The sequence below is a fragment of the Tachysurus fulvidraco genome, chromosome 24 (genome assembly GCF_022655615.1).
Source record: "Tachysurus fulvidraco isolate hzauxx_2018 chromosome 24, HZAU_PFXX_2.0, whole genome shotgun sequence".
Lineage (NCBI taxonomy): Eukaryota > Metazoa > Chordata > Actinopteri > Siluriformes > Bagridae > Tachysurus > Tachysurus fulvidraco.
Genome location: NC_062541.1, coordinates 17,880,442 through 17,897,561, shown reverse-complemented (window position 1 = coordinate 17,897,561; position 17,120 = coordinate 17,880,442). Strand labels below are relative to the sequence as shown.

The 17,120-nt window shown below is 38.0% G+C and overlaps 1 protein-coding gene across 5 annotated transcripts; it reads left to right on the top strand.

Annotated features, from left to right (window-relative positions):
• The first annotated feature begins 7,252 nt into the window (after positions 1 to 7,252).
• Positions 7,253 to 15,262, top strand: stm (starmaker). Of its 5 annotated transcripts, XM_047808247.1 has the most exons (23): positions 7,253 to 7,475; positions 7,893 to 7,954; positions 8,320 to 8,337; positions 8,509 to 8,541; positions 8,779 to 8,829; positions 8,942 to 8,980; positions 9,134 to 9,172; positions 9,914 to 9,958; positions 10,117 to 10,161; positions 10,243 to 10,275; positions 10,524 to 10,562; positions 10,667 to 10,711; positions 11,185 to 11,247; positions 11,757 to 12,223; positions 12,296 to 12,848; positions 12,953 to 12,997; positions 13,073 to 13,120; positions 13,207 to 13,257; positions 13,354 to 13,389; positions 13,597 to 13,653; positions 14,218 to 14,271; positions 14,429 to 14,503; positions 14,616 to 15,262. In XM_047808247.1, the coding sequence occupies exons 1-22, from the start codon at positions 7,462 to 7,464 to the stop codon at positions 14,467 to 14,469; spliced, it is 1,878 nt and encodes a 625-aa protein (XP_047664203.1). In that variant the 5' UTR covers positions 7,253 to 7,461; the 3' UTR covers positions 14,470 to 14,503; positions 14,616 to 15,262. The 5 variants fall into 5 exon arrangements, with proteins under 5 accessions (XP_047664203.1, XP_047664200.1, XP_047664199.1 ...); XM_047808244.1 differs by having other exon boundaries at positions 7,266 to 7,475; positions 11,757 to 12,848; positions 14,221 to 14,271; XM_047808243.1 differs by having other exon boundaries at positions 7,266 to 7,475; positions 11,757 to 12,848.
• Positions 15,263 to 17,120: the final 1,858 nt, after the last annotated feature.

The window sequence follows — 17,120 nt, the reverse complement described above, 5'->3', positions numbered from 1 at the left end:
ACAAATCCAAAAAACACAATCCAAAAAGCAGGAAAACAGGGAAAAAGAACAAGGTCATAAACAAGGAAACAACAAACAGCTTGATACAACAAGCTGACAATTACGTCAAATGGCTGTTAATGCAAAAAAAATTAACGTTAGCATGGTATAAATACACTAGAACAGGAACCTTATAACCTCAAATTCTCAGTATTCTTGCGATGGCTTCCTCTGGTGGTGAGGAGGGGGAATAGTGTCTGAAGTTGTAACAGTGAGGGATATCAACTTTATTAATCTAATTTATTATGATTTGTCAAATTTATTATTAATTTTGGCTTTGCTGTGCAAAAAAACAAACAAACAAAAAAAACTATTCAAACTATATATTTGAATACAAAAATAAGACACATGCATAAGGCTGCAATTTTGTGAATAGCATTTTATGCATGATAAAAATAAAAAAGGTTATTATGCAAATTTAAGATAGAATTAGTGCATCGTAACCTAGGCACTGGAATATCTATGAATATTCAGCAAATTCATTCAACCTTTGCTGGCAGGAGGCTGATAACAAAACCATCCAACAGGTTGAGTGAGCAGGCATCAGAGAGTCATCATTTTGCTGGTGATTGAAATAAGAATACCATTGTGTTCCTGTGGACTACAAACTGAAGTTATCGGGAAGCAGTGAGACTCAGACAATCGTTGATTTTGTCTTCAGATTCATCCTGTTCTCTTCACAGACCTTCACTTAGGTCACTAGCAGGTGTCTCTGGCTTCGCTGTTTCACCCTGCAAGGCCACAGCCACATTTAAAAGTATTCTGAAGGACATTTCTGCCCATGGCCACTCTTTGAACACTAACTGACAGAAAACTTAAACAGCACCATAAAAAGTGCAACTTTATTGTAGAGGGAGTTGACTAGAAGTACCTAGTTAACTAGGGCATGGAGGGTAAAAGCATCAACACAGTGAATGAGAAAATCCAAGTTGTCGTGCATAGGCAACACTCACTAAAACAGTTTAAGGGTTTCCTGGGTCTGCTTCCATTTATTGGAGATTTGTATGCAGCTTCTCGTATTTTGCTGGCACAACTCAAGCTGCCAGCCAGCATGCTTCCTCTGACCACAAAACAGCATTAGTGGAGGCCCCAGGACTCAGAGCATAAGGCCCTCACTGCCATTTGTCTATAACAAATATGAGAGAATGGGTACTTACGTCACCCAGGTGAGGCAAAGAGAAATGGAATTGTATCGTGTGTTGGTTGCCAGTACCTCCAATACTCCCAGTGTGTATGTCCAATAGTTGAGGGTTCTTGTTAAGCATTATGTATGAGAGATGTAGTATGTTTACTTTTATGAGAAAATGTGAAATACATTAGGAGAGTTTCCTTCCAGTAGCCTTCTCTCATTCAATTACAATTGAGCTGTAGTATCTATGACGACTGAGTGCTCTGTGGGCTGAGTGGTGGGAGGAGATCTTAGATTACTTAGGGTTACTAAGATTCACTGAAAATAAAGAACATTTTTATTTCTCCTTTACATTGGTTTAGGCTTCATCCAAAGGAAGGCCCACAACAAGTGAAGCAAATTGTAGTCTTGTTTCACTGCATAATTTTACTTGATGTGAACAATCTTCCTTTCTGTGTTTGGTTTCTCTTAAGGTTTCTTCCTAATATCATTTTAGGAAGTTTTTCCTCCGGACCATGGTAGTTGTTTTTGTATTTCAGTGTACTGACATTGCCATCTACAGCTGTTTGTAGAAGGTCTGTATGACATCAATTTAAAATGCTTTATGAGTCTGCTTTATTTACATTTACATTTACAGCATTTGGCTGTATGTACATAAGTGCTTAAATCTCTAACATTGAATAAAAAAGTGTCAAAGGTTGTGTTTTTTGTTGTTGTTGTTTTTTTTAAATGCAAAAGATAAGGAAAGAAGTGCTAGTTGAAGTGTTTCCTGAATAAGTAGGTCTTCAACCGCCGCTTGAAAATAGCCAGTGACTCAGCTGTCCTCTAGGGGAAGTTCATCCCACCACCTCGGTGCCAGAACAGAGAAGAGTCTTGTAGTACACTTACCTCTTACCCTGAGAGATGGTGGAACCAGTCGAGCAGTGCTGGTAGATCAGAGGGTGTGGGGTGCAGTGTGAGGAGTGATGAGGGCTTTGTGGTAAGAGGGAGCTGGTCTGGTTTTGGCTTTGTAGGCCAGCATCAGTGTTTTGAATCTGATGCTGCAGCTACCGGAAGCCAGCGGAGGGATCGCAGCGGGGGGGTGGGGGGTGGGGGTGTTGAAAACAAGCCGGGCAGCTGCATTTTGGATCATTTACAGAGGCTTCATGCTTAAAGAATCTTCAGAACAGAGATTGCATCCAATAAATTGTGTGCAAAACTTATTTAGACATAGGAAATAAATAAAACAAACTAAACAATGTCAGAAATCTGAAAGTAAAGTTTGAAATCATGATTAATATCCCACATCCACATGAATCTAATCTGCTTATGTCTTAATGCAGGTACAAGAACAAAGAAAAGGTTTAATAGCTGTTCCTGGTTTATGTCCTATTTGTTTACCGCTGAGTTTTACATTATTAATCCCACAGACCTCCTGCAGCACCAGGCCCTGGGAGCTGGTCAGAGTCGAAACTATTTGAAATTTCTGCCTGTCTTATTAATCTTTATTTCATACAAGGTGAGGACACTTTCAGCTTAATTGGATAGTAAACACAAATGTATTTGTTGTGAATCTGTAAACAAAAGAAATAAAACTTCCTTCTTCTTTGATTGAGATGAGAGTCGAACTAGTGTCTTATAGAGCATTATGGGATTTTGATTCTAATGGTATGTAAACACATAGCGTAACTAACTAACCGATGAAAATATGTGAATATGATCGGTTCACTCCTAATAAGATTGAGTTTATTTTATTCAGTGACCTACTTTCACCACTTTACCTCAAGATTTCAACACAAAGCAATACAGCTCTCATCACACATATATGTAAAATGCATCACTGCATTTTTCAAGACAAAACTGAGCATGCACATTGCCCCTCATGTATCTTTGTGTATTATTATCTACTAGACTAGATAAACTAGATAAAATGGATAGTCATTTAGAATCCTCTCTTAAAATTTCAGTTTGTAAATGAGAGTAAATAATTAATTTGCAGTGAAACCCTGATGTTTTTCAAAATAAGAATGTGCTTTATTGTCAAGTATGTTCAAACATACAAGGTAAAAAAAGTATATTTAGGTGCTCTGTAGCGCCAACCAGAGAGCAGAATGAGTCCAGAGTGATTCTACTTGCATGTTTCTTTATTCTGGAGCTATAGAGTTCTTGGGCAGGGGGCTGTAATAATCCTCTCAGTGGTCCTGTCTGTTTGTTGTTTCCTTCTGTGAAATTTGGTGACAGAGTGACAAAGGAACATAGGACAGGCTCAAATATGGCTGAGTAGAACTGTGTTCTACGTGGCACATTTCACTTTCTTAGCTGGATCTGAGCCTTGGCACAATGGAGTTAATGTGTGTCACCCATGTCAGGTCCTCGGAAAAGGTAAAGCAAAGGATTCTGAATGACTCCACTGTAGCCACATTGCTGTCCAGAAGGCTGAGGGGCATAGGTATGGAGCGTTTTTTTCTGAAGTCCACTACCATCTCCAGTGTTCTGAACGTGTCCAGCTCAAGGTTGTTGTGACTGCACCAAGCAGCCACCTGTTTGACCTCCCATTTGTATTCAGACTTCTCATCCTCACCAGGAGGTCATCTATAAACTTAAGGAGCTTGACAGAGTGGCTATTAGTAGTACAGAAAAATAGCAGTGGAGACAGAACACATCCCTGAAGATCACCAGTGATGATGGTGAGGGTCCATTTTTCTTTATCACAAAGCTTTTTTGTGTATGTGTTTAGATGTCATGAGAAGGTGAGACAGGATCTTCCAGAAATCTTGAAATCTTCAAATCTCTGCCATCAGGGAAATGAGTCACATTCCACACATCACTAACAATACATTATGATGAGATATATTATTTGTCAAAGAAAATATTTGGCCCAACATAAAAAGCTATCAGGAATATTTGGAGTCAGATTTTCTACCTTTAAATCCCCAGCTAGACACCTAGATATATACTGTAATGTTATTTCAGGTGTTTTAAAATTTAATGTTAATTAATTAAAATATGGAAAACAATGGCCACATTTTTGTCAAATTTGCTGTCTGTATTATATTTAGCTGTAGCAGGCTGAAAGATAAGGTATCCCAGCTAAGGTATTCCAGCCTGCTATGTGATGGAATCTCCCACATACTCTTAGAGCTTAAAAGGATGTGTAAATGGTCATAAGGTAATTTGCCCAAGCAGCCTGATCTCGCCTTTGTCTTGGATCACTGGTCAGAAGACCTTGAGGAGTTTTGGAATGAATTAAAAAGTGGCAGGGGTCTTTTTAGACCGATATATAGAACAAAAATCCTTTATCCTTGTGCTAATTCCCTCTATACCTGAACAAATGTATGGTCTTATCGTTGAGACCTTATACACACATATAACAGCTCTCCGATTTCAGATGTCATACTTAAATTACAGTCACTCTGGACATTGGTTAATGGCAGTGTTTTTTGTTGGAAGCTGGTAATCCCCGAACACAACAAATGAAAACAAAAGTTGCTAACATAGTAAAGGTTGTAAGACTCACTTAGTCTCATATGTGTTATGAGACTGTGAGAGAGGTTGGCTATTGGCATTGACTTTAAAACTGTAAAGCCATGGACAAGCTGGATCATTGCCAATTTTCCACTTCGTTCATGCGTCATGTTATTAGTTGATTTAATTAGACTGAAAATATTTTCCTATGGAGCAAATGAAGCATAATAAAGCAGCATGAACCCCTACCTCCATCTCAGGAATGCTGCTTTGTCTTGGAATGAGGCAAATAGCTAGCAATATTTTTCAACGTTCATTGCTTGGCTAGCATTTCATTTCATCACAACTTCATTTACCTTCATCTAATCATTAACAATCACATTAGCATACAAATATGCACATTTTATAAGTGTTTTGAATAAAAAGCTTTCCTGTTATTATTGTCAATGTAATGAACTAAAGTGTAAATGTATGTTTATATTTATTATATAAATGTACACCTGTATGCCACTATACACTACAAGCTATAGCATTAAACACTGAGCAACTTTGAAAAAGACCAAACTGTGATGTCTAGACAACTGGGTCAGAACAACTACAATACAGCTGGTCATGGGTTCGGTGTGCGGTGGTTAGTACCTAAAAATGCTCCAAGAAAAAACAACTGGTGAACCGGTAACAGGGTCATGGACACCCAAAGCTTACTGATACATGTGGGGAGTGAAGTCTCTTCTTTTACATCACGTGTGAGTCACTTACCTGAGGACGAGACGGCACCAGGATGCACTGTGGGAAGAAGGTGAGCCGGAGCAGGCGGTGTGATGCTCTGGGCAATGTTCTGCTGGGAAACCTTGGGTCCTGCATTCATGTGGATGTGACTTTGACATGTAGCACCTTATAGAATCCATGCATCGATTGGTCAGTGCTGTTTTGACATCACAATGGTGACCTACACAATATTAGGCATGTGGTTGTAATGTTCTGGCTGATCGGTGTTTGTACTGATTATGTATGAACAATACAGTGATTGATGCCAAAAGTGTTGACTGCTATGTCTGCCTTAGTCACACATATGCCTCAAATACCCTTAAAATATATAAAATAAACAATGGTTGGATCAGGACCAAAATTTATGTGGTTCATCTAGTGGTACAAAGAATAAGTCCACACAAATGCATATTTAACCACTTGTTTTTAGATGTTGGACTAACAGGAATTCCTTGATGAAACATGTAAGCAACATCTACATGTGGATTACCTCCAAACATCTAATCATCTGCATGGTGCAAAGATATTTCCAACTGGAACTCTTAATGCCTTCACTTCCTAGTGGTATCAAAAAAATTCAACTTAAACAAATAAAAACTACATTTATGCTTAAGAAAATTTAGCCATTAGATATGATTGCATTTCTTGTATGTAATGTTCTTCTTTAAGTGTAAGTTCCATTGTACTGCAAACTGCCATTATACATGATTTTGAGTTGTGTTTAGAGAAATAAAAGAACTTAAAAGAAATAAAACTAGACATATTTTGTGTCATCAGGGCAAATCCTGAAATGCCTATAAACTCGTCAATATCCTAACAACCTTTAATCAGACCATAAGATAGTACAGTGATAAACATTACATGTACTTTGGCCCTATTGATTTAATTTATCTACACATTGTTTGCAATCTAAATCCAATCAGAGATAAAAAATGATCAAATCTACTCTAATATTCTAATAATAATAAAGTAAGAAGTAATTTAAAATAAGAGAAAATATCACAAGCCTTAAGTATATAATGTATTGTTGTGTATATGACAGTTTATGTGATATATGATTATAGATGATATGGTATGTAACTGAATATTACCACAATTATAGCATTGTTATTATAGATTATTGGTATTGATCTAATAATCTAAAGGTCTCAATTTAATTCACAAACTCTGAGACCATCACTATGAACCTTACACAACCACAGAACTATGTGTTCCAGAAACATCACTCAGGACATGGTAGCTCCATCAGAACCAGCATCACATCACACTCAACAAGCAGAACTGACTGCCGTCACCAGAGACTCTCATGTACTGTGTTTATTTTATCACTTACTCCTGTATTTATTGTTCATCCTGTTTTATTATGTAAGCACTTTTTAGGTCTGTATTTTTACACATGTTCTTGAGTGACTCTGATTCTGAAATGTTAGACCTGTTACAGCTTAGGGTCAGTTAGGGCTGAGACCTGAATTTACACAAGGACAGATTTTAGGAATGTTCCCCATTTCAGATGATCACAAAAGTCACAAAAGCAGATTAGTTTCCCATTCCCATTCCCATCCGCAGTTGCTTCATGGACCCCTGTACCCGCTTCTGAAACACTGCCAAAAAGGCAAGCACTTAATCTCACACAGAGAAGCAGGACCCTCAGTTACCCTCAGTTCTTTGTGCAGTTTCTTAGAAAACTGAGGTAACAAGAAATAATAAAAACAGCAACATGTGATATCTTCAGCGGCGATCCAATAGGTGATGTGTGTTTATGGGGGAGGGAAAATGTACTGGCAAAGATATTGAGGAACTGGGGCTGGGTTATGGCAGACACTGAACAGCTAGGCTAGCCCAGTTACAAGAAACACAAACAACAGTAGTACAGCACTGGCTCTTAACCCTGTTTTAATGAATGCAACTCAAATCATTCCCGTGTGACACCTCTGTCTTACAGGCTCTGCCTCCTCAAGCTCGGGGAGGGCTCATGGTATAAAAGCTGCAGGACATGATCCAGCCAGGATTCAGATTTACAGGAGAGCACAGAAAAGCCTGTCTCGCCCTCCTTCTCTTTCAGACTGCTCTACCATTCTGTCATGATGCACACACGGTAAGAGATTTGGATTGTTTTCAGAATGAATTAATTCAGCATGATGAGTTATCACGTCTTTGTATTCTACATGTACTCAAACAACAGCTAAACTTTGCTGTCATGTGAAACTGTTCAGGTTAATTATTGCTTATTGTTACTTTAATTGTTGGACAAATCTTAAGTGCTATCACTTTTAGAAGTGTGAACATTCATCATTAGTTACTGATAATACAATAACTGTGATTGTACATTAGTAGTGAACTGGGACTAAGACCAATTTTTTTTTATCCACAATAATATTCTAAGATTGCAGCAATAAATCTGTCAAATCTGAGCCTGAATTAAATAAAATATTTGCACTAAAATGATTTTTTTTATTTTTTTAGTCATTTAATTACATTTTAATTTAATTGTTGCATGTGTTTCTTTTTCTAGGGCAATGGTTGTTTTGCTGGTCGTTGTTTTCGTGTCTGTCGCTTTGTCTGCACCAATCAGTGGTAAGGAAACACTTCCATAAACATTTCTGCACAACACTTATTTCTCTTCAGGGCTAATAAAGTGCCCAGGTCACTGATGCTACCTCCTTCTTCATCAGTGCATTATTACATGATTATAGTTTCAGTGAAGCAGCTAACAATGCAGCGCTGTAGCATTGTAAATGTTAAACAATTCCTCTCTTTCAAGGGGGTGCACTGTGCTTCCCCCAAAGTGAGTGTAATCAGAGCCCATGTTCCTCTAGAGCACACAAAGACGTTTTGTTCACCTGAGCCTGAGTTAAGGAGCTGTCTATAGGAGCCTGTTCCTTATAGATAATGAAACTAAGATCTCTCATTTATATTAATTTCTCTGGGTTTTCCTCTAGATGGCACAGACAACGATGGTAAGGACATGTTACATTATGCTCTTCACATTTTCTTAGAATCGTTTAATGATGAAAGACATGTATAACTATTGTTGTAAAGTGTTCAGTAAATATTCACGTGATCCAGAAAGCAAAAGGCAATGATTCCTAAATGAAGCTTTTTTATTTATTATTTTTCTGTTTTTTTAGACAAAGCACAGGCACCGCTAGACGTATTGATGGGTAGGTATTAAATTTAATTACAAACATAAAGAAAACAATGCTGATGAACATTTACACAATGACCAGTGAGAAAGGTGTAAACACAAAAGCTAGTCACTGACTCATTAACATCAGAGTGTCACATCATCTGCTGCTGATGGTAATCAATCAAATTAACATACAGTGAGCAGTCATGTTCCTTTGGTCCATTTTACTGAACCACACCATAAACCTTTCACAATTGTTTCTCTTTCTTAGGTGATAACAATGAAGTTCACCCGACTAACAGCCCCGTAAACAGAGACTCGGGTTAGTGACTCTGCACTGCTCCCTAAATGACCTTAAAGAAATACTGCAGCAAAGTTTTCTTTTGAACACTTTTGTTTAGATATTTCTGATTTAACATTTGTTCTCTTAACAGGAACTACAGATGGAAAAGACTCTTCAGAGAACAGAGACGGTAATGTTGATCACAGTATGACCAGAGTGAAGGTTTACACATAGTTTGAATAAAAATCGTAATAATAAATGAATAACTTAAAAGAAAGGACAGGATAACAATATGTGCTAATAAAGACTAAACAAGCTCATGGCTATATCTCTTCAATTTCAGGTACAGCAAGTGACCCAGCAGATACAACAGAAAAACCAGGTAAGATCTTAGAAACACACACACACACACACACACACACACACACACACACACACACACACACACACACACACACTCTCTCTCTCTCTCTCTCTCTCTCTCTCTCTCTCTCACACACACACACACACACACACACACACTCTCTCTCTCTCTCTCTCTCTCTCACTCTCTCTCTCTCTCTCTCTCTCTCTCTCTCTCTCTCACACACACACACACACACACACACACACACACTCTCTCTCTCTCTCTCTCTCTCTCTCTCTCTCTCTCTCTCTCTCTCTCTCTCTCTCACACACACACACACACACACACACACACACACACACACACACACACACACACACTCTCTCTCTCTCTCTCTCTCTCTCACACACACACACACACACACACACACACACACACACACACACACACACACACACACACACACACACACACACACACACACACACACACACACACACACACACACACACACAAACAGTTAAAATGATGTCATTCAGTATGATGCTTTTTCTACCATTAACAATCATCTTTATGCTCCAGTGCTTTTGGGACACTGTGAATGTAACTTTATAGCAAAAATGTAAAAAAAAAAAGTTTTTTTTTATTTGAAAGAAACAATAAGATTTCATACTTAATGATAAGTAAAATGTTATGGCATGTGATGGCTTTGTGACTATGGTCTAGTAAAAACTGCTATAATTCTGATTATGATCTTATATTATGATTTTTTTTCAGGTGACACGAGTCAGGATGAAACCACGAGTGGTCCAGATTCCACTGGTAAGAAAGAAAAAGTTTAAGAGGGAACACAGCAGTGAGCATCAGTGTGTCTATCAGTCCATACATTTTAAAAACACTTATATTCATAAGCACTCACTTTTTATTTCACCTTTTAATTATGTTTAAGTATGGTTGTGATTTTTTTTATTTTTTTTTAGATTCTTCTGAATCTGCAGTAGAAAAAAAGGACTTGGACATATCAGGTGAGTCCATAACATGATTTATTACATATGTTTAGTTAATAAATAAGTTTTAATTATCAGTGTTTTTGCTCTGAATATTAGACCCAGCTGAAGAGAATAATAGAGATCCTCTAGGTGAGTGCAAAACTCGAAAAGTCTTTCACCGTTAAATAAAACAACAACAACAGGAAGAAGAAATATCATTTTAATGAAAATCATTTAATTCCATTAACTGTAGATGACATGGCCGAACGAGCATCAACAGAAAATAAACTAGGTGTGAGAGAGAGAGAGAGAGAGAGAGAGAGAGAGAGAGAGATCTGATATCACTTGCTATAGTTCTATCTCTTTAGAAATGTATGATTTATTTATCATTTTTACAGATGACACAGAAGTAACAGACACACAGACAGATTCTGCTGGTAAGATTATAAATAACTATAAATAAATAATGCAACTAAACATTAAAAGGCTTAAATCATAATAGGACTGAAGATTTGCATATTTGAACATTTTACATTTCCAGATACGGATTCAACACTAATCTCATCAGATGAAATGGACTCTGTGGGTGAGACAGCAGCATACAGTCACACTGACAGGAATAAAACTACGAGTCTACACACTGTCAAATATAACATTTATAACATTTTGCCATATTACACAGGTTATGAAGGCTAATTATGTTAACAGTAAAAAGCCATAAAAAGAAATCAGAGAATTTTCACCATAGATTATTATTATTTATTTATTTATTTTTCTTTTAAATTTCAAATGGAGATCTAAATTTTCTGTAATTGTATTTAAGGACCATAATGTGGCTCATTATAGTGAATGATAATTTTGTAATCTTTTAAATAAACACCTTTAGGAGACAGAGGGAGTTATAGGCATATTAGAATGAGTAACTATGCATGTTAATATTTTCAAGAAATCAAAGAAAATGATCATTATAAGAACATATAGAATCCATCCATTATATCAGATAAAGTAGACAACGTTCAGACATTTAGATGTGAATGTCTTAATGACGTTCTGTTCCAGACAAGACCTCCTCCAGTACAGAGACAGGGTCACGTGATGAGGATAAAGACAAGGATTCTAAAGGTATTCTCATTCACATAATACAGTGTTAACATGAATAATCAATGGTTTATCAATATGCCTTCTAACAACAATCATTACTCATGGTCTCTTATATAATTCCATCATCCACTCACCTGTACAGCTCTACTGTCCTGATCCTAACATTCACCTCTGAACACTAAACATGAGAAGAATTGTTTGATAACTGCCTTTAAATTACTGAAACAATAATCTATACACTATTTGTCTGATCTGTCTGAAGAGATTTAAACAGAAATAAGATTATGTTACTAAACCCAGTCGAATAGAACACATTTTTTTCCATGTTAAAGGTTAATCTCTAATCAGTTTTGTTGCAGAGTTACTAAAAATGACCAGAGTGCATTTATATTGGGACAAAAACTGATTACAAAATAAAATAAAAAATTTCTCTCAAAACATCAATTGATCAGTAATTGCCTGAAATGTGTATGTTAACTGGGTGAAATCGATGTTCACTTTATATCATGTGTGTATTACTTTGTTTCCAGAAACTGAAAAGCAGAAGTCAGACAGCAGCGCTGATACAAACAAGGACAGTAAAGAACAAGATGTAGAGAAAAACTCAGAGATGGAGGATAAGGACAAAGCTGCCGGTAAAGCTGTGGACAGTGACGGAGATGGTGATGAGACTAGAGACAGAGAAGACACTGAAGGGAAAGATTCATCAGAAAGAAAGGACAAGACCAACAAGTCTGCTGATACTGACAAAGATACTGACCATGACACAAGAAGTTCTTCAGACATGACAGAGGTCAGTGACAGCACTGAGAAGACTGAGAAAGAGAAGGATCAGGACACTGAGAAAGAGAAGGATCAGGATACTGAGAAAGACAAGAATCAGGACACTGAGAAAGAGAAGGATCAGGACACTGAGAAAGAGAAGGATCAGGACACTGAGAAAGAGAAGGATCAGGACACTGAGAAAGAGAAGGATCAGGACACTGAGAAAGAGAAGGATCAGGACACTGAGAAAGAGAAGGATCAGGACACTGAGAAAGAGAAGGATCAGGACACTGAGAAAGAGAAGGATCAGGACACTGAGAAAGACAATGATAGAAATACAGACAATGGCAGAGATAGTGATAAAGATGATGGTGATAAAAATGATGGTGATAAAGATGACAGTGATAAAGATGATGGTGATAAAGATGATGGTGATAAAGATGACGGTGATAAAGATGATGGTGATAAAGATGATGGTGATAAAGATGAGGATAGGGACAGCGATAGAGACAGTAAGAAAGATGATAAGGACAGCGATGGAGACAGAGACACAGACAATGATGTGGATAGCAAAGACTTAACAGATGAGGAGGATAGTGCAGACAGTGACAAGGACACCACAGATGAATCAAGCATTGACAAAAGCAATGAGAAGGAGGAAAAGGACACTGACCAAGAGACAAAGAACAAGTTTGAGGAATCTACGAGGAACTCCCAGCCAGACTCGCTGAACTTGGACTCCTCAAGTAAAGAGGACAGTCAGGACAGAGAGATGAGCAGCAGTGAGTCCACTGATAAAGAAAGTTCAGACAGCATGGACCATGCTGACAAGGACAGCACTGAGACAGATGGAGAAGGTACATTCTCAGTTCTTATTGATATTATTTTGCACACTGTGCATAAAATTGCAGATAAATGCACAGAAAATGTCAGTACATTTTTAGTACTTTTTTCTCTGCAGTGTCAGATGTCAGTGCTAATAGTTCAGAGATAGATTCTACTCCTGGTAAGTAGAATTTTCAAGTCTAGTGTACAGACTCAGTGTCTTGCTGATTTAATATTCTGTGATCATGTTGTCCAGATGCAACATCACTTGAAACAGCTGAAGACTCTCAGGGTGACTCCAGTGGTGAGACACACACATAAACAGCACAGCAAAAGTTTCACTTCACCTGAATCAGATGATTTCAAATATGATTTATTTCCACTTCCTAGATGAGAATGACAATGATGACTCAAGGGATGTAACAGAGTCTAAATCACAGGGTAAGGAAATAATAACTATTCTTAAATAAGCAGCAGTATTTTGATCTTATTGGCTATCTTGTAGATGTTGAAACCTTTTTCTCAATGCCATTATAGAGAACACTGATGAAGACACTGATGTAGATACAACTGGTATGTAAAAGTCCTTTTCATGGTCATTTCCACCAGACTATTGGGTTGAATTCACTGCAGTGATAAGAACACATAGCTTCAAAAGACAGGCGGGATTCACAGGAGGGAGGAAGAGAATTATGCTAATGAAATAAAGTGTGGGCAATTCAGTGAATTCAGCTCTTTGTAGTTGATCATCAGTTTGATGATATTATTAAATCCTATTAGATGAAGCTAATGATACAGATATGGATGAAGATGACAAAGTGCAGAATGATACTGAGGGTAAGAAATAACTACATTAGCATTAAAACACTAAAATATGGACTTGAAATACATCCATCAATACATATATACACACATAAACACAACACACACACACACATGCATTAAACACACACACAATAAACACACACACACACACACACACACACACACACACACACACACACACACACACACACACACACACACACACACACACACACACACACACACACACACATGCATTAAACACACACAATAAACACACACATACACACACATACACACACACACACACACACACACAAACACACACACATACACACATAAACACAACACACACACATGCATTAAACACACACACAATAAACACACACACATACACACATAAACACAACACACACATGCATTAAACACACACACAATAAACACACACAAACACACACATACACACACACATACACACAAACACACACATACACACACACACACACACACACACACACACACACACACACACACACACACACACACACACACACACACACACACAAACACCCATAACTGAATCTTGTCTCTTGACAGCAGCCCCATCTGATGTACCTGACCAGCCAGATCATCTAGATGACACACCACAAGGTGTCAGATAAGTGTGACGTTGTGATGTATAATTTAGAGCAGAAGTGACAGAATGTTCACACTGTGTGAATATATTCACAGTTGTTGTATGTGGGAATATTAAAAAAAAAGATGATGTAAAAGAAGCTGGAGTATAATTTTTTATTCTATTCTGTAGGGTCTGTTGTTGGAAGCAATAACGCTTCTCTAAGCTCCTAGCACCAGAGTACCACTGGCTGAAACAGTTTAACAGGTACCTGAATTGAAAATCAAATAATTAATAGAATTAGAGGTCTCTCACTCTAATGTAAGAGTGATTACTGACCAGAATAATTGTTGTGTGTTTTTTACATTTTCTTATGCAGGGTCACGCAATACAGTAAATGGTGAAGTAAAAGAGAAGCAACAGAAGTCACTGTGCTAACAGCTAACAACATTTTATAACTTTCTGTCCCCACTGATGAAGGGTTCTTGGATGGAAAATAAGTTATTCTGTGTGGTTTATGTTCTGTTTTTTGTTTTGTTTAATTTGAGGAGAAACGTATAGGTCAAAATATTTCTTTTTATTCAAACATAGAAAGATTGAAACTTAGTAATTAGTCACAAATATAATGTTTGTATTTTTGTTCTATACTGTTAAAGACAAAATCATTGACCACAAGCATGTCTGTGGAACTTTCTTTAAGAGACAATATTTCCATCTGACTGTGCTCCATCTTCTAGACTGACACTGTTCTCCTTAACGCAGCCAGATGGTGTCTGGCTGAAACATCAAACACACGTGACATATTGCTTATTTAAATATATTAAAGTGTTTCCTAAAATAAATGTGTACAGACAGATCTGCTTAACTGTACATTGAGTTCATATCTCTGGACGTATAGTGATGAAATTGTGATTTAACGACACAAATTGTTTGCCAATTACTGCAATGACAGAGATATAGATTAATTAATGTCACTAAAATGTGCACACAGGGACCAATTCTAATAAAAAAGAGTTGTCAGACAAAGCTCAGGTCATGTTTTTTATGGAAATACACATTGTACATGCACACAGACACATACACACAGACACACACACACTGACACATACACACAGACACACACACAGACACATACACACAGACACACACACACAGACACATACACACAGACACACACACACAGACACATACACACAGACACATACACACAGACACACACACACAGACACATACACACAGACACATACACACAGACACACACACACAGACACATACACACAGACACATACACACAGACATACACACAGACACATACACACAGACACATACACACAGACACATACACACTGACACATACACACAGACACACACACACAGACACATACACACAGACACATACACACAGACACACACACAGACACACACACACTGACACATACACACAGACACACACACAGACACATACACACAGACACATACACACAGACACATACACACTGACACATACACACTGACACATACACACAGACACACACACACAGACACATACGCACAGACACATACACACAGACACATACACACAGACACACAGACACATACACACAGACACACATACTCACAGACACATACACACAGACACATACACACAGACACATACACACAGACACATACACACAGACACATGCACACAGACACATAAACACAGACACATGCACACAGACACATACACACAGACACATACACACACACACACAGACACATAAACACAGACACATACTCACTGACACATACACACAGACACATACACACAGACACATAAACACAGACACGTACACACAGACACATAAACACAGACACGTACACACAGACACATAAACACAGACACGTACACACAGACACACAGACACATACACACAGACACATAAACACAGACACATACTCACTGACACATACACACAGACACATACACACAGACACATAAACACAGACACATACTCACTGACACATGCACACAGACACATACACACAGACACATACACACAGACACACAGACACATACACACAGATACATAAACACAGACACATACTCACTGACACATACACACAGACACATAAACACAGACACGTACACACAGACACATGCACACAGACACGTACACACAGACACATAAACACAGACACGTACACACAGACACACAGACACATAAACACAGACACATACTCACTGACACATACACACAGACACATACACACAGACACATACACACAGACACACAGACACATACACACAGACACATAAACACAGACACATACTCACTGACACATACACACAGACACATACACACAGACACATAAACACAGACACATACTCACTGACACATGCACACAGACACATACACACAGACACATACACACAGACACACAGACACATACACACAGACACATAAACACAGACACATACTCACTGACACATACACACAGACACATACACACAGACACATAAACACAGACACATACTCACTGACACATGCACACAGACACATACACACAGACACATACACACAGACACACAGACACATACACACAGACACATAAACACAGACACATACTCACTGACACATACACACAGACACATACACACAGACACATAAACACAGACACGTACACACAGACACATAAACACAGACACATACACAGACATGTACACACAGACACACACACACCCATAAAGACAAACACACACACAGACACATACACACAGACATGTACACACAGACATGTACACACAGAGACACACACATACAGACACATACACACAGACACATACACACAGACACGTACACGCAGACATGTACACACAGAGACACACACACACAGACACACA